The following is a 25469-nucleotide window of genomic DNA, read 5'->3' on the forward strand; positions in this document are numbered from 1 at the left end:
CGGGAGGAAGCACAGCAGGCTAAGCGCACATGGTGCAAAGTGCAAGGAATGGGGCAAGGATCCGGGTTCGAGCTCCTGGCTCCCCACCTGCAGGGGGGTCACTTCACAAACAGTGAATCAGGTCTGCAGGTGTCTTTCTCTCCCTATCTCTGTCTTCCCCTCCTCTCTCAACTTCTCTCTGTCCTATCCAACAAAAATATATATATATTAAAAAAAAACAACAACAAGGGCAACAAAATGGGAAAAATGGCTGCCAGGAGCAGTGGATTTGTAGTGAAGGCATCCAGCCTCAGCAGTAGCCGTGGAAGCCAAAAAAAAGACAAAAGTAGAAATAAATTAAACAGAAAATTCTAGAGATGATTCAGTTGAAATTGACAGAAATGTAAAACAGTATAGGTAGGAGGCCGGGCACACAGAGCCCCAGCAATAACCCTGGAGGCAAAAAAAAAAAAAAACCAAAAAACAGTAATTGCCAGTGCAACTAGATAGGAGAAATCATGTACAAATTTAAAAAAATGGGGGTCTCAATAGGTCACTTTTTTTTTTTTTTTTTTTTTGTTTTGGTTTGGTTTTTTGCCTCCAGAGTTATCGCTGGGGCTCGGTGCCTGCACTAGGAATCCACTGCTCCTGGATTCCTAGTGCAGGCACCGATTTTTTTTCCCCCTTTTGTTGCCCTTATTTATCGTTGGTGTGGTTATTATTATTGTTGTCACTGTTGTTGGATAGGACAGAGAGAAACCGAGAGAAGAGGGGAAAGACAGAGAGGCGGGGAGAAAGAAAAGACACCTGAAGACCTGCTTCACCGCTCGTGAAGCAACCCCTCCCCTTACAAGTGGCGAACCAGGGGCTCCAACTGGTATCCTTAACCAAGCTAAATACTAGAGGGGCAAGACTACAAAAGGGCAGTATGAAGAAGTTGTTGGGGAGACAGAACTGTTCAAGGCCAGGCGGTGGTGCACCTGGCTAAGAGCACACGTTGGGAGTCTGGCAGTAGCGCAGCAGGTTAAGTGCAGGTGGTGCAAAGCACAAGGACCGGTCTAAGGATCCCGGTTCGAACCCCTGGCTCCCCACCTGCAGGGGAGTCGCTTCACAGGCGACTCTCTCCCCCTCTGTCTTCCCCTCCTCTCTCCATTTCTCTCTGTCCTATCCAACAATGACGACATCAAGAACAACAACTACAACAATAAAACATGGACAACAAAAGGGAATAAATAAAATAAATAAAACATATATATATATATATATATATATATATATATATATATATATATATAAGAAAGTTGCACTTTCTTTAAAAAAAAAAAAAGAGCACACGTTACTGAGGTCAGGCGGTGTCACAGTGGGTTAAGCGCACATGGCACAAAGCAAAAGGACCGGCTTAAGGACCCCAGTTCGAGCTCCGGCTCCCCACCTGCGGGGGGGGGGGGGGGTCGCTTCACAAGCAATAGAGTTGGTCTGCAGGTGTCTATCTTTCTCTCCCCCTCTCTGTCTTCCCCTCCTCTCTGGATTTTTCCTGTCCTATCCAATAACAATGACAATAATAATAATAATAACAACAATAAACAAGGGCAACAAATGGGAAAAATAGCCTCCAGGAGCAGTGGATTCATAGTGCGGGAGAACCAAGCCCCAGCAATAACCCGAGGCAAAAAAAAAAACATTACCACAAACAAGGACCCAGGTTCGAGCCCCCAGTCCTTACCTGCAGGGGGAAAAGCTTCACAATCAGTGAAGTAGTGCTGCACGTGTCTGTTTCTATGTCTGTCTCTCCTCCCCGCTTTTTAAATATTGTATTTATTTTTATTTTAATGAGAGGAAGATACAGAGAGAAAGGCCACAGCACTGCTCAGCTCTGACTGATGGGGATTGAACCTGGGACCTCAGAGCCTCAGGCAGGCAAATCTCTTTGCAGAACCATTATGCTATCCCCCCAGCCCTCTCTCTTTCTCTCTCTCTTTTCCCTCTCAATTTCTGTCTCCAATAAAATAAAAATAAAATTTCTAAAGCTGAAAAAAAAAATTTTAGAATAAAATTCTGTTGTTCTTCATCCTAATTGGGGGATGGTTACATTTATGAATTTGTCAAAACTCTTGTTTTTTCAGTCCTTTAATTTAATAGAGATGGAGAAAAACTGGGACGGAAGGGAAAGAGAGGGAGAGATAAACAAAGACACCTGCAGACCTACTTCATCACTCATGAAGCTTCTTCCCCTCTGCAGGTGGGGATCAAGGGCTTGAACCCGGGTCCCTGCACATGGTAATGTGTGTGCTCTAGCAGGCACACCACCATTCAGCCCCTCATGTGTTAAAACTCTTAATCACCTGAGTGAGGACTGACTCACTGGGTATGACACCTGCCTTGTTCTCACACAGCCCATGTTCTAGTTCCTCCACCCCCTGGGAGTGCCACAGCACCTGGCCTAGCTCTGACTCTGTGGTGTCTCTCCCTCTCTGTCTCTGTCTGAATGGCAAAGTGGCCTGGAGTGGTGAATTGTGCAAGTGTGCATGACTGGCTCCTTTTAAAAAAAAAGGCCTCACAGTACTGTACATCCATAAAAAGGCAAATTTACATGATACTTAAGCATATCGATGCATAAAACTTAAAAACACAATTATTCTGAATAGTCAAAAAAAAAAAAAAAAAGACAATAAGCTGAGTCAAGAGACAAGCTAGAATAAATTATTTCAGGTTTATCTGAAAAGTAAAAGATCATCCGGACAAGTGGTCAAGTTGAATAAAGTCTACAGGTTCAATAACAATAATTTCCTATCAGTGTGGATTTCCTGAATAAAATCTCTCTGCAGAGACTAGAAGAAACAATGCCCTTTATGCAGTGGGAAGAGCACACTGAAGAGTTTAGTGAGAAAGGGTTGTCATGTCTGCAACTGACTCAAAGGGTTCAAATGAAGTACACACGGAGGGAATTTATAAAACAAATGTAAAACGCAACAGTCTGAGGACTCTTGAAGGAGAGAATACAGGTATCCCTTACAGTATTTTATTTTTTATTGTTGCTGTTATTGTTGTTTTTAGATAGGACAGAGAGAAATGGAGAGAGGAGGGGAAGACAGAGAGGGGGAGAGAAAGACAGACACCTGCAGACCTGCTTCACTGCCTGTGAAGTGACCCCCTGCAGGTGGGGAGCCGAGGGCTTGAACCGGAATCCTTATGCCAATCCTTGCACTTTGCACCACCTGCACTTAACCTGCTGCGCTACTTCCCAACCCCCCTTATAGTATTTTATAACCTCCCTGTTTTATTTATTTTTATTTTTTTAATATTTATTTTTTATTCCCTTTTGTTGCCCTTGTTTTATTGTTGTAATTATTATTGATGTCATCATTGTTGGATAGGACAGAGAGAAATGGAGAGAGGAGGGGAAGACAGAAAAGGGGAGAGAAAGACAGATAACTGCAGACCTGCTTTACCGCCTGTGAAGCGACTCCCCTGCAGGTGGGGAGCCAGGGGCTTGAACTCAGATCCTTATGTCGGTCCTTGGTTTTGCACCACCTGCGCTTAACCTGCTGCGCTACTGCCCGACTCCATGAACCTCCCTGTTTTAAGTCTGAAATTACTTCACAAGAAAAAGGGAAAGAAAGCTAAAAAAAAATTTAAAAAAAGAATAGTCCCTCCATTTAATGGGAGTAATATCTATCTATCTGGATGTGGATCAGAAGATATGAGACATACATAAAATTAAAACTGAAAAATGCCACGCATATACAAACTATTGTATTTACTGGGGACTGTAAAACATTAATCGTCCAATAAAGGGAAAAATATTTAAAAATTAAAATAAAATGACAAAGATGCTGACTTTCAGCCACCAAGCTGCAAAAGCTACTATAATCCCATCCTGACCTCCCTGGGCAGATGACCACACAAACATGTCCTGGAACCTTACCTCTCCAGAGCCCTACTCTACTAGAGAAAGACAAAAACAGGCTGGGGGTATGTATCGACCTGCCAACAGCCATGTCCAAAGGAGAAGCAATTACAGCAGCCAGAATTCCTTCCGTCAGCATCCCCCAAACAGTTTTGGTCCATATTCCCAGAGGGGAAAAATGTTAGAGGACAGTGATCAGAAGGCTCTGAACCTCAATTCTGAAACCAGAGCGCTTGCGACCAAGGATCTCTATTTTTATACCATCACTGAGAGGGAAAAGAATCTGGAAAATACCAGAGGATGTCAGGCACTGTTTCTCTTATCTGAGGGAAGAGGAACAAGGAAGGGCACCTGGAAGTAGTAACAGATGTAAGTGTGACTTAGAAAGTAAGTGAAGGGAGTCGGGTGGTAGCAGCGGGTTAAGCACACGTGGCGCAAAGCTCAAGGACCAGCATAAGGTTCCCAGTTCAAGGCCCTGGCTCCCCACCTGCAGAGGAGTCGCTTCACAGGCGGTGAAGCAGGTGTGCAGGTATCTATCTTTCTCTCTCCCTCTCTGTCTTCCCCTCCTCTCTCCATTTCTCTCTGTCCTAGCCAACAACGATGACATCAATAACAACAACAATAGTAACTACAACAAGGGCAACAAAAGGGAATAAATAAATAAAATAAATATTTTTAAAAATTTATTAAAAAAAAGAAGAAAGTAAGTGAAGGCAAGGCCATAGAAGTGAATAAAAATGAGCAAAAAATAATATTCTTTTTCCAACCATATTCTGTGACCTGGGAGAACTATTGCAGTTTCCACTGGAGGAGAAAGGGGGGAGCCCAGAACTCTGGTGGTGGGAATGGTGTGGAATTATACCCCTATTATCTCATAATTTTGTAAATCACTAATAAAATAAATTAAATAACAAAGATGCTGGCTTCAAAGTACTATCAATAGGCCCTTCAAATTGGAATAATTTGTGTATCAACAAAGAATTATGTAACGTCAAATTTTAAAAATTAATTTGTAGTAATGCAAAACATGATGGAGTAGCAAAAGGAAGAGTTAAAATCCTGGGGCCAGAGACAGCTCACCAGGTAGGAAGCCCCGACAATATATAAAAAGTACCGTGGCAACAGAGGAAGATCCAGTGTCGTGGGGCCTCCCACCTCTTTCCCTGTCTCTCTACCTGAATGAAAGTGGCCTGGACAAGCATACCATAGGTCCCAGTTCTAGAGGGAAAGACTGTGAACAGAATTACTCCATCAAGAGTTCTTGCAAAAGTCAATTTAAAAAATGAGGAGCACATACTCATACTCCTAGAAGGATAAATGTTAAGAGAAGCAAACCAGAGGGCTCTGTACCCCCATTCCAGCAGGACCTGAAGCGTTGACCATCAGGAGTCTTGATTTTGTACCATCAATGAAAAGGAAGCAAATCTGGAAAACATCAGAGGAATCCAGGCACGGTTTCTCTTATCTGAGAGCAAAGAGGAAAAACGGAAAGACACCCAGAAGCAGTAATAGGTGTAGGGGTGACTTAGAAAGGAAGTGAAGGCAGGACCCTGGAAAAAATAGAGGGAAATATATACACACAAACACACACACACACACACACAGTTACAGAATCAGCCCACATCAGTGACCTTGGGAAAACTACTGCAGTTTCCAATGGAGGGGATGGGACACAGAATTCTGATGGTGGGAACTATATAGAATTATATCCATATTATCTTACAATTTGGTAAATAAAATTTAAATCACTAATAAAAATAAATAAAATGAAAGCACACACTGAATAGAAAAAATGGACAAAAAATATGAAGGAACAATTTACAAAGTAAAACAAATACTGATTACCTACCAATCTATAAAAGAGATGTAACGGGGTCCGGGTGGTAGCGCAGCGGGTTAAGCGCAGGTAGTGCAAAGCGCAAGGATCAGCATAAGGATCCCGATTCGAGCCCCCGGCTCCCCACCTGCAGGGGAGTCGCTTCACAGGTGGTGAAGCAGGTCTGCAGGTGTCTGTCTTTCTCTCCTCCTGTCTTTCCATCCTCTCTCAACTTTTCTCTGTCCTATCCAACAACAACAACAATAATAGCAATAAGAATAAATAACAAGGGCAACAAAAGGGGAAAAAATAGCCTCCAGGAGCAGAGGATTTGTAAGGCAGGCACCGAGTCCCAGCAATAACCCTGGAGGCAAAAAAAAAAAAAATGAAAAATAAAAAATATAAAAGAGATGTAACATCATTAATGATGAACTAAAGGCAAAGTCAAGAAATAATGGGAGATTAAGGGCAGTTTTTTTGTTTTTTTTAATATATTTTTTAATTTTTTATATTTATTTATTTTCCCTTTTATTGCCCTTGTTGTTTTTTATTCTTGTAGTTATTATTGCTACTGCTGTTGTCGTTGTTGGATAGGACAGAGAGAAATGGAGAGAGATGGGAAAGACAGAGGGGGAGAGAAAGATAGACACCTGCAGACCTGCTTCACCACTTGTGAAACAACTCCCCTACAGGTGGGGAGCCGGGGGCTCGAACCAGGATCCTTACACAGGTCCTTGTGCTTCGCGCCATGTGCGCTCAACCCACTGCGCTACCGCCAGACTCCCTAAGGGCAGTTTAAAAAAAATAATAAACCACTACTGGGCCCGAAAATAGCTCACTGGGCAAGGCTATCTGCCCTGTTAGGTGTTTAACCCAGGTATGAACCCTGGTAGCCACCAAAAAAAAAAAAAAGTGCTGTGGGGTGTGTAAGTATGTGTGTATCCGAATTTTAAAAAGCAGTTCAAAGATGGGGAAGATAGCCACATGGTTATGCAAAATAACTCATGCCTGAGGCACCAGAGAGTAGCTGTGGGCCTACAAAGTCTCAGTGATCATGGGTTAGTCCCTACTTTATAGGAGTCCAAAGAGACAAGTAACTGGAATTCTATCCCAGTAAAGGCCTTATCTCAACAAGGCTCAGTGAAAAGCACACACACAAACACACAGAACCAAAAATTCCCCAAGACAACCTTCTGATTCATCAAACTTCTTAGATTTTTCCACATTAGGAGATTTCTAGAACCATGTCCTGGGACAGATCTAAACCAAAGCAGAAACAGGCTCTCAGCAAGCAGGGATGCCAGTCAGACTAGAACTAAAGTAAAAGGCTCGCATGACGCCACAAAATATACTGTGGAAGCAAACTATTTTGATGACCCCGGGGACAGGAAATGAAAGGGAACTTACTGTGAGAATACACAAATGATATCCCCTTCAGTCAACTCATAAGGAAGTCCTCCTGGAAGGGGGAAAAAAAAAAAACATTATTTTCAGCTCAAGAGACATTTACCAGTGTCAACTAGGTACCAGCATGGGGTGGGGGGGGCGGAGAGAGGTGGATATCAAGAGTGGTTATCACAGGGCCTGACCTCAAAGAATCCAGAGTCTGTAACAATGCCAAAGTGCATATAAAGGGCAGTCGTTCAGAAAAAGAAGCAACTAAATCTGAGTGGAAAAATCAGGGTCCTGGGGCCAGGTGGTGGCACACCTGGCTGAACACACATTACAATGCACAAGGGGACCTAGGTTTGAGTCCCTGGTCCCCACTGGCAAGGGGAAAACTTTGCAATTGGTAAAGCAGGGCTGCAGGTGCCTCTGTCTTTCTGCCGCTATCACTCTCTTCCCTCTCAATTTCTGGCTGCTTTACGCAATAAATAACTATTTTTTAAAAATAAGAAAAGAAACGAAACGCCAGGGCCCCTACTAACCAAACTAATCCTTCTCACACCCTAAGTCTCACGGACAATGGAGGCAGATTGCAGCACAAAAGTTTGGTTTCACACAAACATCTTGAATGCATGTGCTCTTTATCCACATGTTCACAGCCAAGATACCATACAGTTTAAATAGGGGAACGGCTCATCTCACACAAACAATGGCTAACTATTAAGCATTTTATAGAAAATGAATTCCCCTCCAGCTGTTTCCATGCACATCTGTGAAATGAGGATATTAATACTTATCTCACAGGATAAGAATCAGAAACACACAAAGAAACAAACGGAGGTCAGGGCACATCACCCAAGGCTGAGCATACATATTACCACACACAAGGATAAGAATCCAGGTGCTTAGTCCCCATCTGCAGGGCTACAGGTCTCTCTCTCTCTCTCTCTCTCTCTCTCTTCTCTCTCCTCCTCCTCCTCCTTCCCTCTCAATTCTATCTGTCCTATCAAATAAAAAAAAGAATTAAATAAAAATAAAGTAGTACAACTCAGCTGTAAAAAATGGTGACTTCACCGTTTTCAGCCGATCTTGGATGGACCTTGAAAAAATCATGTTGAGTGAAATAAGTCAGAAACAGAAGGATGAATATGGGATGATCTCACTCTCAGGCCGAAGTTGAAAAACAAGATTAGAAAAAGAAAACACAAGTCGAACCTGAAATGGAATTGGAGTATTACACCAAAGTAAAAGACTCTGGGGTGGGTGGGTGGGTGGGGAGAATACAGGTCCATGAAAAATGGTGAATGAAATAGTGGGGGTTGTATTGTTAAATGGGAATCTGGGGAATGTTATGCATGTACAAACTATTGTATTTACTGTTGAATGTAAAGCATTAATTCACCAATAAAGAAATAAATTATTAAAAAAAATAAAAAAATAAAGTAGTACACATTTAAGTATTTAGCATCCTTTTGCTCAAACTCAAGAAGCTGACAGAATGGGCCAACAGCAAGGATTTTCATACTGCCAGAAAGCTCTGTATCCACCAAGGACATCCAAGTGGCATGTTAAACAGTGCAAGAAAATTCAGGGGGGCAGGTAGTGGCACATCTATTTAAGGGCACATATTATTATGCATAAGGACCCAGCTTTGAGTCCCCACCCTTCACCTGCAGATGGGTCGCTTCATGATCAGTGAAGCTGGTCTGCAGGGATCTCTCTAACTCCCCCTATCTTCTCAATTTTAATCTCTCCTATCTAATAAAAATAGAAAGAAAAAATAAGGAAAAAAATGGTTGCTGGTACTGATGGATTCATAATGCTGGCACCAAGCCCCAGCAATAACCCTAATGGCAATTTAAAAAAAAGAAGAAAAAAGAAGGGGAGTCAGACAGTAGCACAGCAGGTTAAGCACAGGTGGCACGAAGCACAAGCATCAGTGTGAGGATCCTGGTTCGAGCCCCCGGCTCCCCACCTGCAGGGGAGTTGCTTCACAAGCGGCAAAGCAGATCTGCAGGTCTTTCTCTTCCCCTCCTCTCCATTTCTCTGTCCTATCCAACAACGACATCAATAACAACAACAATAACTACAGCAATGAAAAACAAGGGCAACAAAAGGGAAAATATTTTTTAAAAAATTAAAAAAGAAAAGGAGGGGGTAAATAATATAGCGGTTATACAAAGAGACTCTTATGCCTGAGGCTCCTGAGGAGAGAGCTAAGCAGTGCTCTCTCTGGTAAAGAAAAAAAGAAGATAGAAAAAAAGAAAACTGAAAAAAGAAAAGATCATTTGGGCACAGCCCTGATGGTGCTTCCCATGCAAAGAAAGTTGTTCTGGAAGAAAATATAAGTTGAAGTTAAACAGCAAATTCTGCCATTAGGAAGTATTATCAGAGTCTACTTGATGAAGAATGGGGGGGAAAAGTCATCACAATGATAGTTGTTTGCATTTTATTGAGGAAAACGGTGAAGCTCTAGTTGCTGAATCTGGTCACAAAGGTCATGCAGCTGGTGACATTCCTGGAGTCCACTTTTAGGTTGGCAAAGTAGCCAATGCCTCTCTAGGCTTTACACAAAAGCAAAAAGGAAAGACCAAGAGGCCAAGTGTTGATGTTGAAAGTGCAATAGTAAGAGGCCAGATGGTGGCACACCTGGTTGATCACACACGTTATAATGTGCAAAGACCTGGGTTCAAGTCCTTGGTCCCCACCTGCAGGAAGAAAGCTTTGTGAGTGGTTAAATAGTGCTACAGATGTCTATCTTTCTCTGCCTCTCCATCTCACCCTACCCACACAATTTCTGGCTGTCTCTATCCAGTAAATAAAGATAATAAAAAATAAGTTTAAATTAAAAAGAAAGTGCAATAGTAATATATTTTCATATGTCAGAAGAAAAATTGTTTAGCATAATGTCTGGAAAAATAACCTCTATTTACAGTTCATTTATAAATTGTCAAATAATGGGATGTGACACAAAGTTTATACAGATATAGTGATATGGACAGAAGGCAGGGGCTAATTAAATCAGAAAAATGAATTCTGAGGGAAGGAAAATGGGAAAGGGGCATTACTAGTTATATGAGGTAATGACCAAGAGGTTTTTTTTAAATATTTATTTTATTTATTCACTTTTGTTGCCCTTGTTTTATTGTTGTAGTTATTAATGACCAAGAGGATTTTTTTTAATATTTATTTATTCCCTTTTGTTGCCCTTGTTTGATTATTTGTAGTTATTATTATTGTCGTCGTTGCTGGATAGGACACCGCCTGTGAAGTGACTTCCCTGCAGGTGGGGGGCGGGCCTCGAACCAGGATCCTCACACCGGCCCTTGTGCTTGGAGCCTCCCCCAGGTGCGCCGGACTCCCTGGGGCAGTGTCATTTTAAAGAATAGTAGAAAGTCACGAACCTGATGACTGAGAAAAGAGTTAACATACAAAGCCAAATTGTTGACTAATCATGAACCTAAAGGCTGGAATAGTTCAGATGATGAGTTGGGAGGGTCTTTTTTCAGCCAACAGGTTCCAGATGCTAACATGAAGCCAACTGGACATCCCTGGGCAGATGACCCCACCAATGTGTCCTGGAGCCCTGCTTCCTTATGCCGGTCCTTGCGTTTCGCACCACCTGCACTTAACCCGCACTGTGCTACCACCCGACTCCCGAGTTGTTTTTTTTTTAATTTATTTATAAAATAAAAAATATCAGCAAGATCATAGGATAAGAAGGGTACAATTCCACAAATTCCCACCACCAGAGTTCTAGAATCCTTTTTTTTTTGTTTGTTTCTTTCCAAGGTTAACGCTGGGGCTGGGTGCCGGATTCACTGCTCCTGGAGGCTATTTTTCCGCTTTGTTGCCCTTGTTGTTAAGCGCTGTTTTTATTATTGCTGTCGCTGTTGTTGGATAAGATAGAGAAATGGAGAGAGGAGGGGAAGACAGAGAGAGGGAGAGAAAAGACACCTTCACACCAGCTTTGTCTCTTATGAAGCGACCCCCCTGCCGGGGGCTCAAAGCGGGATCCTTGTGTTGTCACTGCGCTTCACCATGTGTGCTTAACACGCTGAGCTACCACCAGACCCCCGTATCCCCATCATTTTGGCGGTTAAACTTACTACGTGGTCTTAATGAAATACACCCATTTCTCTGCACGTCAGTTTCCTCGGCTATATAGTAGGGAGAAGGAATAAAAAAGGGTCTCAGAGGAACCAAGTGGTAAAAAGTCTTTGACACAACATGGTAACTATCACTGAGGATCCGTATGACCGGCAGGAATGGGGGAGAAAAGGTGTGGGGACACGATGCACAAGCAGAAAGAAAGATACAAAAGAGGGTGGTGAACCTTGGGGAGAATTCAGGACGGGAATATGGAAATATTAGCAAAACACACCAGGAGAGAAACTGAGGAGCACTATGGAGAAAGATGGGGGAAACCTCACCCAGGAAGATCCAGGCGCTGTCCTTGTATTCCGAGTGCCAGGACACCTTCTCTGCCACCCCAAGTTGGACTTCCCGCTCATTCAGCTCGTTGATAAGCTTCACCTTAGTCAGAGGGCTGCATAGGGGACGGAAAGCCACAGGTCAGTGCGGCCCGGTCCGAAGCAGGGAAACACCAGGGTGGGGCGCGGGCTTCCGCGACCCTCCCGCCCGGGCCCCACAGACACCCTGCCTCCTCAACACTGGTGGGCCACTCCCGAGGGTTCGCGGTCCACCGCCCACCTTCCCGGGCCCCAACGTCCCACCGGAGAAAAGCCAACCCCTTACTTCATCTTTCACGGATTCGCGCTCAGCACTAAGGAATCACTTCCTGGCGAAGCTGTGCGGCGCGTGCGTGACATCATCGCTGAGCTCCCATTGGCGGAAGCGGTGAGATTGCACCGGAAGCAATTCCACCATGGCCCGGGTTAACCGCCTGCGTTCTAATAAACTAACGGCTTTCCAGACTAGATCGTATTTCTGCTACACGAGTATGTCTTTGCCTCCTTGCTTCCTGTTTCTGTCTACTAGAGTAAGGGGCTAGCCTTATGTGTTAACGTGACACGCTCACGTTCTGGAAGACGCTGGACACTGAGTTAGCTCTACAGCTAGCCAAAGGTAGCCTGGAAAACGTACTTCGTGCTCTTTGCTCCCAGAACAAAGACCCATTGTGATATATGTATTTTGGGAGGTGGGGTTAATAATTTACAGCAAGGGAGTCGGGCGGTGGCGCAGTGGGTTAAGCGCACGTGGCGCAAAGCGCAGGGACCGGCGTAAGGATCCCGGTTCGAGCCCCCGGCTCCCCACCTGCAGGGGAGTCGCTTCACGGGCGGTGAAGCAGGTCTGCAGGTGTCTATCTTTCTCTCCCCTCTCTCTCTGTCTTCCCCTCCTCTCTCCGTTTCTCTCTGTCCTATCCAACAACAAAGCAACGTCAACAATGGCAATAATAACCGCAACGAGGCTGCAACAACTAGAGCAACAAAAAAGGGGGAAAAATGGCCTCCAGGAGCGGTGGATTCATGGTGCAGGCACCGAGCCCAGCAATAACCCTGGAGGAGGGAAAAAAAATAATAATTTACAGCAAATAGAGTTGCTAGTACATATGTAATATTTCTCAGTTTTCTGCACAACACTCTTACCCCCAGCCTAGGTACTCCTCCACCATTATGCACCAGGATCTGAACACACACACACACTTCTCTCTCTCTCTCTCTCTCTCTCTCTCTCTCTCACTCACGCACTCACTCACACACGCACACTCCTTTCCTATGGTGCAATACACCAGATCCAGTCCAGGACCTGCTTTGTTTCCCCATTCTGTTCCATTCAGTGTGACCATACGTTGAATTGGAATATACCCAGATACCCAGATTTGTGGAAGAGCTGCTACATTCACCTTTTCACCTATTCCTAATCTAGTGGGAAGCAAACATAAATATTAGCAAATTAATGGCTAAACAATTTAGCAGATAAAAGCTTGTTAAAGAATTTAAGGGGGGCCGGGCAGTAGCGCAGCGGGTTAAGTGCACGTGGCACTAAGCGCAAAGACTGGCTAAGTATTCTGGTTCGAGCCCCGGCTTCCCACCTGCAGGGGAGTCGCTTCACAGGCGGTGAAGCAGGTCTGCAGGTGTCTATCTTTCTCTCCCCCTCTGTCTTCCCCTCCTCTCTCCATTTCTCTCTGTCCTATCCAACAACAACGACGATAAATAACAAGGGCATCAAAAGGGAAAAAAAAATAGCCTGTAGGAGCAGTGGATTCGTAGTGCAGACACCGAACCCCAGTGATAACCCTGGAGGCAAAAATAAAATAAAATAAAATAAAGGAAATCGGGTGGTAGTACAGCGGGCTAAGCACAGGTGGTGCAAGTCGCAAGGACTGGCATAAGGATCCCAGTTTGAGTCCCCGACTCCTCACCTACAGGGGAGTCGTTTTACAGGCAGTGAAGCAGGTCTGCAGGTGTCTATCTTTCTCTCCCCCTCTCTGTCTTCCCCATCTCTCTCCATTTCTCTGTCCTATCCAACAACAACGACATCAATGATAACTACAAAAATAAAACAAGGACAACAAAAGGGAATAAATAAATGTAAAAAGAATTAAAAAATAAGCCATTGTTGAGCATCTAAATATCAAAACTGTTGATCAGAAAACAGGAGTATAAAGCTGGGGTCTCTGCTCTCAAGGGGATAACATCACTGAGGAGAAAAGATTATTTGCTGGATACATCTCACTCCAGAAATAGACATCAGAAAAAGGGATGGAGGCATATAATGTGTGATGTAAGACACACTGAACATTTGAATCCATTTGCATTTGTTCACATCAATATCTGATCTCAGACTTGATGTTTTCAAAATAAATGTTCAGAGACATGGTGTTCTCTGTATAAGCCTAGCTCAGAGTCCCATTAAGTTAGGTTCTTTGTTAAAGCATTTTCTGACATTTAAAAAAGTATTTTTTTTAGTAAAGAGAAAGGAAAAAGAACCAAAGTATCACTCTGGCAAAAATGATGCCAGAGATTGAAATCAGGACGTCATGCTTGAGAGCCCAACACCCCATCCACTGTGCTGCCTCACAGGCTGCTTTTCTAGCATACTTACTAGTAGTTCACAGTATTTTCCAAAACCATAAGATTTCAGGGGTATTGCTTCACAACCATACATAGTGTATGTAAGCTATAACACTCTGCATCAAAGGTCTATGCTCCCTCATAACCATCATCATTTTAAAAGTCTGAAAGACAGCTTGGTTACCATTTTTCATAAGGTATTTTGATAGGGAGTCAGTCGGTAGCGCAGCGAGTTAAGGACATGTGGCGCAAAGCGCAAGAACTAGTGTAATGATCCTTCCCGGTTCAAGCCCCCAGCTTCCCACCTGAAGGGGAGTCACTTCACAGGCGGTGAAGCAGGTTTGCAGGTGTCTCTCTTTCTCTTTCCTTCTCTGCCTTCCCCTCCTCTTTCCATTTCTCTCTGTCCTATCCAACAACGACGATAGCAATAACAACAATAGTAACTACAACAATAAAAAACAACAAGGGCAACAAAAGGGAAAATAAATACATATAAATATATAAAAAATATTTTTATAATGGTGCTGATGAGTACCACCATACACCATACACAGGAGGCTGACCACATACTCATTATCATGCCAAAAAGCAAAATAGAAGCTGCCCATCAATGACAATTTGTATTCATTCATTCTGTATACTTCACCCACCCCACTCCAGCTATTCATTAACTTTGTAAAATTATCTTGGCAATGAAAACTAAACAATGACAGATTGCGTACAGATTTTATCTGCTCCAAGAAATCTTAGGTTGCTTAGTTGTAGCGCTGAAGTAGCCACTGCAAAGTGGCAAACACATGCAGCAGTTATCTCACTGGTTTCTTCAGACAAGTGTGAAATTGGAGCAACAGCTAGACTTTGCTCATCAGTGTCCAGAAGGCAGCTGAAGCAACAGAGGATAGTAAAAACAATTCAGGCTGAAGGAAATTTGCTACTATCTGTTGGAGGGCTCAACAAAGATAGAGTCTGCAGCGAGAATTACTGAAAATCATCCCAGTTTTGCTGAAATATCTTCCTGAATGCACATATAATTGCTAGGCATTGTCTAGTGGTTTTCATAAATCTGAGTAGAAAAAAGATTGGGCATTTGGATGGTCATATGAGCTTCACGTCTGAGAAGAGTACCAGGATTTGCCATTTAATGCACTATTAAAAGGGACCAGGTAGTGGCACACCTGGTTGAGTGCACACATTATAGTGCACAACTGTACATGTTCAAGCCCCTGGTCCCCACCTGTAGGGAAAAAGCATCACAAGAGGTGAAGCAGGGATACAGGTGTCTCCCTGTCTCTCTTCCTATCTCCCACTCCCCTCTCAATTTGTCTCTATCCATTAATAAATAAATAAACCTTTTAAAAATAAAAAATAATGGTATGTTTGAGTGAGGCCACCAGGTTCCAGATGCTACCATAATGCCAACTGGACTTCCCTGGGAAGACTACCCCACCAATGTGTTCTGGAGCTCTACTTCCCCAGAATCCTGCCCCACTAGGGAAAGAGAGAGACAGGATGAGAATATGGATCGACCAGCCAATGCCCATGTTCAGTGTGGAAGTGATTACATAAGCCAGGCCTCCCACCTTCTGCACCCCATAATGACCCTGGGTACATACTCCCAGAGGGTAAAAGAAAAGGGAAGCTAACGGGATGGGATGGGATATGGAGCTCTGGTGGTCAGAATTGTACCCCTTGTATCCTAGGGTTTTTGTCAGTGTTTCCATTTTATAAATAAATAAGTTAGTAAAAATAAATAAATAAAAATAAAAATACGGGCCAGGCAGTGGCACACCTTGTTAAGCACACATATTACCAAGTGCAAAGACCCAGGCTTGAGCCCCCACTCCCTACCTGCAGGGGAGACACTTCACAAGTGGTGAAGCAGATCTGCAGGTGCTTCTCCCTCTATCTCTCCTCCACTCCCCCCACCTTTTTTTTTGCCTCTAGATTTATCGCTGGGGCAAGGTGCCTACACTACGAATCCACTGCTCCTGGAGACCACTTATTTATTCTCATTTTTACTGGATAGATCAGAAAGAAATTGAGAAAGAAGGGGGAGAGAGAGAGACATCTGCAAACCGGCATCATCACTAATGAAGTGTACCCCCTGTAGGTGGGGAGTCAGGGACTGGAACCTGTATCCTTGCATAGGACTTAGTATTATGTGTGCTTAATGGGGTGTGCCACTGCCCAGCCCCCCCTTCCCTCCCCTCTCCATTTCTCTCTGTCCTATCCAATTAAAAAAGAAGTTTAAAAAATAGAAAAAGGTAAACATGCACTATTAACTATTTTTACCAATAACGTTCATTTTGCACCCGTTTATTCAAGGTTGGGCAATGCTAAGGAAGCTGCATGTGGTCGCTACATTTAAATTCTAAATAGTTTCCCAACTAGAATGATTTCTCTGCTTCTCACAATCACACAACATTCACAAGTAGTTATTGGGGTGACAGCATGCTTATTTTTAAGTTATATATTTAAATAAAAATGGAGGAATTAGGAGATGATTCACCCATTAGAGTTTTACCTAGCTCAAAACCTGGGTTCAAGCTCCCAGGCACCACATGACAGCACCAGAGAACAGGAACACTCCACAAACAGTGGAGTAGTGCTGTAATGTCTCTTCTTCTGTTTCACCCTCTATCGAAAAAAATCTGTACACAGCAAACCTACAGCCAATAATATTCTCAATTGTGAGAAACTGAAAATATTCCCACTTAGGTTCGATACTAGACAGGGCTGTCCACTGTCATCATTACTATTCAGCTAGTGTTGGAAGTCCTTGTTATAGTAATCAGAAAAGAGCAAGGAACTAAAGAGATACAGATTGAAGAGGAGAAGTCAAACTGTCACTATTTGCAGATGATATGATAGCATACATAGAAAAACCTAAAAAAAAAAAAAAATCCAGCAAGAAGCTCCTGGAAATCATCAGGCAAATGAGGTAGGAGCAATTAGATTACTCAAAGTAATAGTATTCAATAGTCCTTGATTGATTAGACTTAGACTTAATAAAATTGGAATCCTAGTTATTGTGCCTAAAGAAGGCAACATAAATTCTCTAATCGCTTAGACTTAGACCAAATTAGCTCGACAATCTAACAGTAAGGGCCAAAGAAGACAGATCCCCAAAAGCTAATTTTGGTTCCTGTTCACTAGCAATTTTGTCTCACTTTATGTCCTGCCACCTTCCAGACACCAAGTTGCAGACACTACCATGATTCCACCCTGACATCTCTGGGCAGACAACCTCATCAATATGTCCTAGAACCTCACCCCTCCTGAGCCCTACCCCATTAAGGAAAGATAGAAACAGGCTGGGGGTGGATTGGCCTGCCAACACCCAAATCCAGTGGTGGCTTGCAATGGAGGGACTTGGGATTCAGAACTCTGGTTGTGGGAACAGTGGAATTATACCACCACTGACATGCAATTTCGTAAATCAATATTGAATCACTAACAAAAAAAAGTTAAAAAAAGAAAAGAAAAGAAAGTGAGCAACACACACACAAAAAAAGAAATTATCAGGCAAAATAATAATGTGTCAGGCTACAAAATTAACATAAAAAGGTCGGTGGTATAATGATAAAAACACCAAATCAGAAGAAAAAGAATTCCATTGGAGTAGGGCACCAAAGTAAAAATCTCTGGGTGGAGGGTAAGAGTAGATGTTCAGCTTCACGGGGTGTGGGGGAGTGGATCAGAACACAGTCCTTTGGTGGTGGGAATCGTGTTGATGTACACTCCTATTAACTTGTAGTCTTATAAATCACTATTTAATTAATATGAGAGGGGAAAATTGATTGAATGTCTCAAACCTTTTAATACACAGCCCATAGGCTGAGTATATGTTCCTTCAATCTAAGCACTTAAGACTTCAAACATATAACCAGACTGAATTTTAACAGTGGTCTCAAATTGTTAATACATTTCTAATAATGACTTGTTCTTTGAAATGTTGACTCTTCTAAAGCTTAGACCAGGGAGAAAAGAAGCAACCAGCAGCGTTACTCTATAAGACACAGCTATATAGAAATAATGTCAAAGGACATAAATTCTGGTGATGTCATGTATGATACAGCAAATCTAAACAATGGGATCTTCAAAGTTAACCCAATTGCCAAATAATTTGGTTTTAGCATAACTATCTATTACCTTCTTAAACCCTAAGACAGCAGGAACCTCCTGCTTCCTCTATAAAGTCCAAATTTCCCCCAGTCCTGGAACCTCTAGTGTAGGATTCACTTTCCTGCATGCTTCTTTCAATTCATACCAAATGATACTGCATTGGCTGATCCCAACCTAATCAATATAACAAGTACCACCTCGGCATGCTTCACTTTAGACTGTGTCCAGAGACATCAGGCGTGGAATGTCAACTCTTCAGCCTCATTACTCAGGTGAGACCTTTCCTTTCATAGTATTCTCTAATTCCATTTCAGCTGATTCACTTACTAACAAAGCCCCAAAACCTAGACATAGACCAGATCCCATGAGATAGGGCATATGTACACATGTATCATAAATTAGGGAAAAATATATACCTGAAAGCAAAAGTGCACAATAGTCTGCAGTGAGTCAATAAATGAAGCAAGTAGAAAGACCTAAAAAAGACACCAGAAAGTTCCTAATGAAATAGTTTCTACTTAGACCTAGATACCCTCCTCACCTACTTCCTATTACACTTCCCTCAGTCACTCCAAAACTAACCTTATCAAAATAAGAACTACAAAATCTGAATAAAGGCAAGAGACTGGCATACTTTCATGATGACTCTTTAGTCACTATCAGGCCACCCCATCATCTGGGGCCCTAGTCGGGGAGTCCTGGGATTCCCACATAGACATGATGGGCCTAGACCTCGCATGTATCCTTCTCTCCATTGTCGCTGGTCATCTCCATCAGGAACAACACAATGGACCCCTTTGTGGGCCCCCATAGGACATTGCCCTCAATGTGGATTAATAATGGTAGAGAATGTTCCATCTTCCGAAGGGAGGCTGAATAACACAATCTACCACATGAGGAAAATGGGTCCTGAAATTGGGGCAGCTTGGAATGTTCCTACTCATGACCATAGAATGTGAGCTCAGACCTACAGGGATGTAGAGGTTACATAGGCTCCTGTGCTGAACATGGGCCCCAGATCAAATAGATGGGGTCTATAGTCAACAATATTTATACACATTCCTCATATTTGGGAGCTACTCTCTTCCCTGATCCAGCTTCTTAGCTCTTTTTCCAGCCATGACATTATCTCCCCAGACAACAACTTGGGTCCACGTGCATATCAGAGATAAGGCTCAGGAAAAAACTAATATAGTCATGGGCCCTTTGGAGTATAACTAAAATATGCCTACTAGATATCTTCAAAACAGAGACCCAAAATCTTCATCTACAATGTTCCAGCCTTTAGGTTCATGATTAGTCAACAATTTGTTTGGCTTCATATGTTAACTATTTTTTCAGCCACCAGGTTCCAGATGCTACCATGATGCCAACCAGACTACCCTGGGCAGACAACCCCACCAATGTGTCCTGGAGCCCTGCTTCCCCAGAACCCTACCCCACTAGGAATAGAGAGAGACAGGCTGGGAGTATGAATTGACCTATGAACGCCCATGTTCAGTGGGGAAGCAATTACAGAAGCCAGACCTTCCACCCTCTACATCCCATAATGACCCTGGGTCCCAGAGGGTTAAAGAATAGGGAAGCTATCAGGCGAGGGGATGGAATATGGAGTTCTGGTGGTGGAAATTGTGTGGAGTTGTACTCCTCTTATCCTATGGTTTTGTCAGTGTTTCCTTTTTATAAACAAAAATTAAAAAGAAAAAGAATTCCAGAAATCAATCCCATTCATTATATCACCAAAAACAATAAAATATTTAGAAATAAACCTAACAAAAGAAATGAAAGACTTGTGTACTGAAAATTATAAGTCACTATTCAAGGAAATAAAAAAAAAAGATACAACGAAGTGAAAAGATATTCCATGCACACGGAGTAGTAGAATTAACATCACCAAAATGGATATTCTACCCAGAGCCAAATACAAATATAATGCAATCCCCATCAAGATCCCATCAATTTTTTAAAGAGAATAGAACAAAAGCTACAGGTGTTTATTTGAAACCAGATAACACCTAGAATCAGCAAAACAATCCTGAGAAAAAAGAACAGAACTGGAGGCATCACACTCCCAGATCTCAAAGTATATTATATGGCAATTGTAATAAAAACTGCCCAGTACTGGAACAAAAATAGACACAGTGTAATAGAGTTGAAAGCCCAGAAATAAGTCCCCACACATACAGACATCTAATCTTCAACAAAGGTTCCCAGACTATTAAGTGGGAAAGGAGAGACTCTTCAACAAATGGTGTTGGAAAAAATGGGTTGAAACATGCAGAAAAATGAAACTGAACCACCACATTTCACCAGACACAAAAGTAAATTCCGAATGTATCAAGAACTTGGATGTTAGACTAGAAACAAATACTTAGAGTAAAATACTGGTATGACTATTTTCCATCTAAATTTTATAGGCACCTTCAATGATACAAATCCAGTTGCAAGGAAGACTAAAACAAAAGTAAACCAACAGGACTACATCAAATTAAAAGGCTTTTGTACAACAAAAGAAACCACCACCCAAACAGAGACCCCCTTACAAAATCGGAGATTTTTAGATGTAATACATCAGACAAGAGGCTAATAACCAATATATATATATAAAGAGCTCACCAAATTCAACAGCAAAGCAAAACAAACAAAAATATGACCCCATCCAAAAGGGAAGATGTAAACAGAATTGTCACCAAAGAAGAGATCCAAATAGCCAACAGACATATGAAAAAACGCTCCAAGTCACTGATTGTCAGAGCAAAGCAAATAAAGACAACAGTGAAATGCCACTTCATTCCTATGAGAATGGCATACATCAGAAAAGGTAGTAGCAACAAATGCTGGAGAGGTTGTGGGGTCAAAGGAACCCTCCAGCACTGCTGGTGGAAATGTAAATTGGTCCAAGCCCTGTGGAGAGCAGTCTGGAGAACGCTCAGAAGGCTAGAAATGGACCTACCTTATTACCCAGCAATCCTTCTCCTGGGAATATATCCTAAGGAACCAAACACACTCATCTGAAAAAGATCTATGTATACCTATGTTCATAGCAGCACAATTTGTAATAGCCAAAATCTGGAAGCAACCCAGATGCCCAACAACATATGAGTGGCTGAGTAAGTTGTGGTATATATACATAATGGAATGCTAATTAGCTATTAAAAATGATGAGTTTACATTCTTCACCTTATCTTGGCTGAAGCTTGAAGGAATCATGTTAAATGAGATAAGTCAGAAAGAGAAGGATGAATATGGAATGATCTCACTTATAGACAGAAGTTGAAAAACAAGAACAAAAGGGAAAACTCAAAGCAGAACTTGGACTGGATTTGGTGCATTGCACCAAAGTAAAGGATTCTGGGAGGCAGGGGACCTAGGCTGGGGGTGAATGTTTTGTAGAAAACTGAGAAATGTCACACATATACCAAAACCGGTAACTATTGTAAACCATTAACACCCCCATAAAAATAATAATTAAAAAAAGAAAAGAAAAAAGGGAAGGGGGTCTGCCTGAAGCAGTGGAATTGTGCAAGCCAAGGCCTCAGTGAAAATTCTGGCAGAGGACAGGGGAGATAGAATAATGGTTATGCAAACAGACTGTCATGGCTGAGGCTCCCAGAGCCCGGGTTCAATCACCAGCACCACCATAAAAGCCAGAGCTAAGCAGTGCTCTGGTCTTTCTGTATCTTTCTCTCTCAGTAGAATAAAATAAGATGAAATGTATTTTAAAAGTAATATTTTTTAAAAATTCTGTCAGAAAAGAAAAGGATGAGTGCAGTAAAGAAGATATAAGTAACGCGAGTCGGTGGCGCTGCGCCGGGCTCTCGAGAAGAGTTCATCGTGGGACGGGCAGACTAAACTGGCGGGGCTGCCATGGAGCCGAAGCAGATGCTGGAGGGGCAGTCGCAGGTCTCAGAGAACCCCTACGCCGAGTACCGGCTCACCGACAACGTGGAGAGCATAGTAGAAAATGAGACTATTAATGCAGAAAAGTCATCAAAACAGAAAGTGGATCTCCAGTCTCTGCCAGCTCTTGCCTACGTGGATCAGACAGTTGTGCCTGTCTTATTACAGGGGCTCGCTGTGCTGGCAAAGGAAAGAACACCAAATCCCATTGAGTTTTTAGCATCCTATCTTTTGAAAAAACAAGGCACAGTTTGAAGATCGAAACTGACTTACTGAGAAGAACAGAGAAATTCGGTTTCTACTCTCAATTTACAGGATTAAGAGGCAGCTTTAATTGCCATGATTCCCCCCCCCCCCCCCCCACACACACACCTCTTGGAAGTATAAGCAGCTTCAGGACAACAGAACTTGTTTGCAGAAGAAAACATCCTCCTTACTTTGATTCAATTACCATACTTATTTATTTATTTATTTACTTAGCCCTCGGGGTTATTTCCGGGGCTCGGTGCCTGCACCACGAATCCACTGCTCCTGGAGACCATTCCCCCCCCCCCTTTTGTTGCCCTTGTTGTTTTATCATTGCTGTGGTCATTATTATTGTTGTTGTCATTGCTGTTGTTGCATAGGACACAGAGAAATCAAGAGAGAAGGGTAACAGAGAGGGGGAGAGTAAGATAGACACCTACAGACTTGCTTCACGGCCTGTGAAGCGACTTCCCTGTAGGTGGGGAGCCGGGGGCTTGAACTGGGATCCTCACGATGGTCCTTTTGCTCCGCGGGACGTGTGCTTAACCCGCTGCGCTACCGCAGACTCCCCACCATACTTATTTAATGCGTGTATTCTGTGTAATTTTCTCTCAGATTGTCTTGAACTTTGTTTTTAAAATGACCTTCAAAATAAACCATTAAAACATAGAAGGAGGAGGAGGAGAAGACTTAAGTGAAATGTTATTGGAACCAAATGAGAAATTGATAAATTCTAACTTACGTTTTTTTATTTTTTAAATATTTATTTATTTTCCCTTTTGTTGCCCTAGTTTTTTGTTGTTTGTTTTGTTATTGTTGTGGTAGTTATTGTTGTTGTTGATGTCACCATTGGCTAGGACAGAGAGAAATGGAGAGGGGGGGAAGACAGCAAGGGGGAAAGAAAGACAGACACAAGCAGACCTGCTTCACCGTCTGTGGAGCAACTCCCCTACATATGGGGAGCTGGGGGCTCGAACCGGGTTCCTTAAACCGGTACTTGTGCTTTGCACCACGTGCACTTAACCCTCCACACTACCACCAGATTCCCCCCCCCTTATTTTTTACCAGAGCACTGCTCAGCTCTGGTTTATAGTGGTGGGGGGGGATTGAACCTGGGACTTTGGAGCCTCAGGCATGAAGATCTCTTTGTATAACCATTATGCTATCTATCCCTGTCATATCTAACTTTTAGAAGTCAGAGGGAACTGGAGGTAGAAAGCAGATTGTCAGGGAAAAACCCAGAGAGATGGGTGACATCTGAGATGGGCCTTGAATGTAGTCACCATGTAGTCAGCAGGTATTCATACCTCAAGAACATTTTCAGTACCTGCCAAAGTTGTTGATGACCTAGCTCAAAACTCAACTCCAAGGAAGGAGAGGGAGAGTACAGAAGAATTTGCTCTGTGAGGGTTGACACTGCTGGACCAAGTGGAGCTCATCTGAATCACATTGAATCTGCAGTCTACCATCCACCCCCCACTCCATGGCTGTGCCTCCACCTACAAATCACCTTTACTCCTACGCAGGCTTAAGGAGTGTGAGGGCTGAATTGAGATGAATGGGGCAATCAGACTAATCAGGACAAGGTGTAACGCTGGGCAGATCTAGCTGGAATTGACTGGAAACCCATTTTTTTAGGGAGTGCATGATTTCCCAAATGGTTATGATAATTATGCCTAAGCAAGGAAACTCAGTGTAGACACTCAATAAGCCAATGGCTAGTGCCTCACTCCACCCCTAATGTCCTAGACATTCTTTGCACAGTCAATTTTTACCCCCTTTCCAGTCATTTTCACCATTCTGAATCAGGCTTTTACTAGGGAGTCTCATCACTGAGTCAGATCTTAGGATGACACACAAAACCTAGGGGAGGAGATCAGCTAAGTAGGAGTCCCATCAGCAGGGGAGATAGCATAACGATGATGGAAAAGACTTTCATGACTGAGGCACCAGAGGTCCCAGGCTCAATCCCCTATATCACCATAACCCAGATCTGAACAGTGCTTTGATAAAATAATAATAACAACAGTAATTAATTAATTGATTGATTAACTAATTAAAACAATGTAGGAGTCCCAAGTTAAACAGTGACCCAAGAATAAAGAGGCTAGAGATTCCAGAAAAGAGTGCAGAGAAGCCCATTAACTGAAAAACGTTGTTGTACAGACCAGAACAGATGGGGAAGGGGGGCAGAGAGACGAGTTGAGGGGCAAGCAAAGCCCCTAGAGATGAAGGGGGGAGGGAACCTATCTTGACTCAAATCACAATGATTTTTGTACAGAAGTACTTGTGCATGGTGGGGGCTGACAGCCTACAGAGGTTAGGTACAGGTCTTTTAAAAAATATTTATTTATTTATTTATTCCCTTTTGTTGCCCTTGTTGATTTATTGTTGTAGTTATTATTGATATTGTTGTTGCATAGGACAGAGAGAAATGGAGAGAGGTGGGGGTAGACAGAGAAGGGGAGAGAAAGATAGACACCTGCAGACCTGCTTCACCGCTTGTGAAGCAATTCCCCTCCAGGCAGGGAGTGGGTGACTGGAGCCAGGATCCTTACGCTGGTCCTTGCACTTTGTGCCACCTGCGCTTAACCTGCTGTGCTACTGCCCTACTCCCTAAATACAAGTCTATAAAGCCATCCTAGCTCTATACCACACATCTTTCTCTCTACCTCTGGCCAGCAACTGACCTTGTGGAAACACCAGGTAGCCCCATATATTAATATAGACTCAGATATACAACAGACCTAGTTTCAAACCCCAGTTCTAGCATTCGCTGGCTGCAGAGCCTTGGGCAATATAACCAGGTTTATTTATTTATTATTATCTTTATTTATTGGATAGAGACAGCCAGAAATCAAGAGGAGGGGGTGATAGAGGAGAGAGACAGAGAGACACCTGCAGCCCTGCTTCACCACTCGTAAAGCTTTCCCCCTGCAGGTGGATATCAGGGGCTTGAACCTGGGTCCTTGCACATTGTAATACATGCACTCAACCAGGTGCGCCACCACCTGGCCCCTAATATAACCAGTTTTAATAAATGTCTTTGAGCCTGGTTAAGCACACACATTAC

General features: G+C 42.8%; 2 protein-coding genes across 3 annotated transcripts in view; one reads left to right on the forward strand and one right to left on the reverse strand.

Annotated features, from left to right (window-relative positions):
* SLC25A14 (solute carrier family 25 member 14) overlaps positions 1-25469 on the reverse strand; it is a 131521-nt gene that overhangs the window by 10844 nt on the left and 95208 nt on the right. For both annotated transcript variants that reach the window (XM_060183582.1, XM_060183580.1), the window contains exons 10-11: positions 11522-11637; positions 7110-7161 (exon numbers count right to left, since the gene is read on the reverse strand). In XM_060183582.1, the coding sequence (XP_060039565.1) occupies positions 7110-7161; positions 11522-11637 (168 nt within the window). The remainder of the gene's footprint in view (positions 1-7109; positions 7162-11521; positions 11638-25469) is intronic.
* Positions 22112-22581, forward strand: LOC103117551 (protein dpy-30 homolog). The gene has a single exon (XM_060182538.1). It carries the CDS (start codon positions 22118-22120, stop codon positions 22403-22405), a length of 288 nt encoding a protein of 95 aa, XP_060038521.1. The 5' UTR covers positions 22112-22117; the 3' UTR covers positions 22406-22581.

This window comes from Erinaceus europaeus, chromosome X, assembly GCF_950295315.1.
Source record: "Erinaceus europaeus chromosome X, mEriEur2.1, whole genome shotgun sequence".
NCBI classification, from domain to species: Eukaryota; Metazoa; Chordata; class Mammalia; order Eulipotyphla; family Erinaceidae; genus Erinaceus; species Erinaceus europaeus.

Coding starts and splice junctions, on each gene's coding strand:
- LOC103117551 (XM_060182538.1), top strand. CDS start 22,118: ATGGAGCCGAAGCAGATGCTGGAGGGGCAGTCGCAGGTCTCAGAGAAC.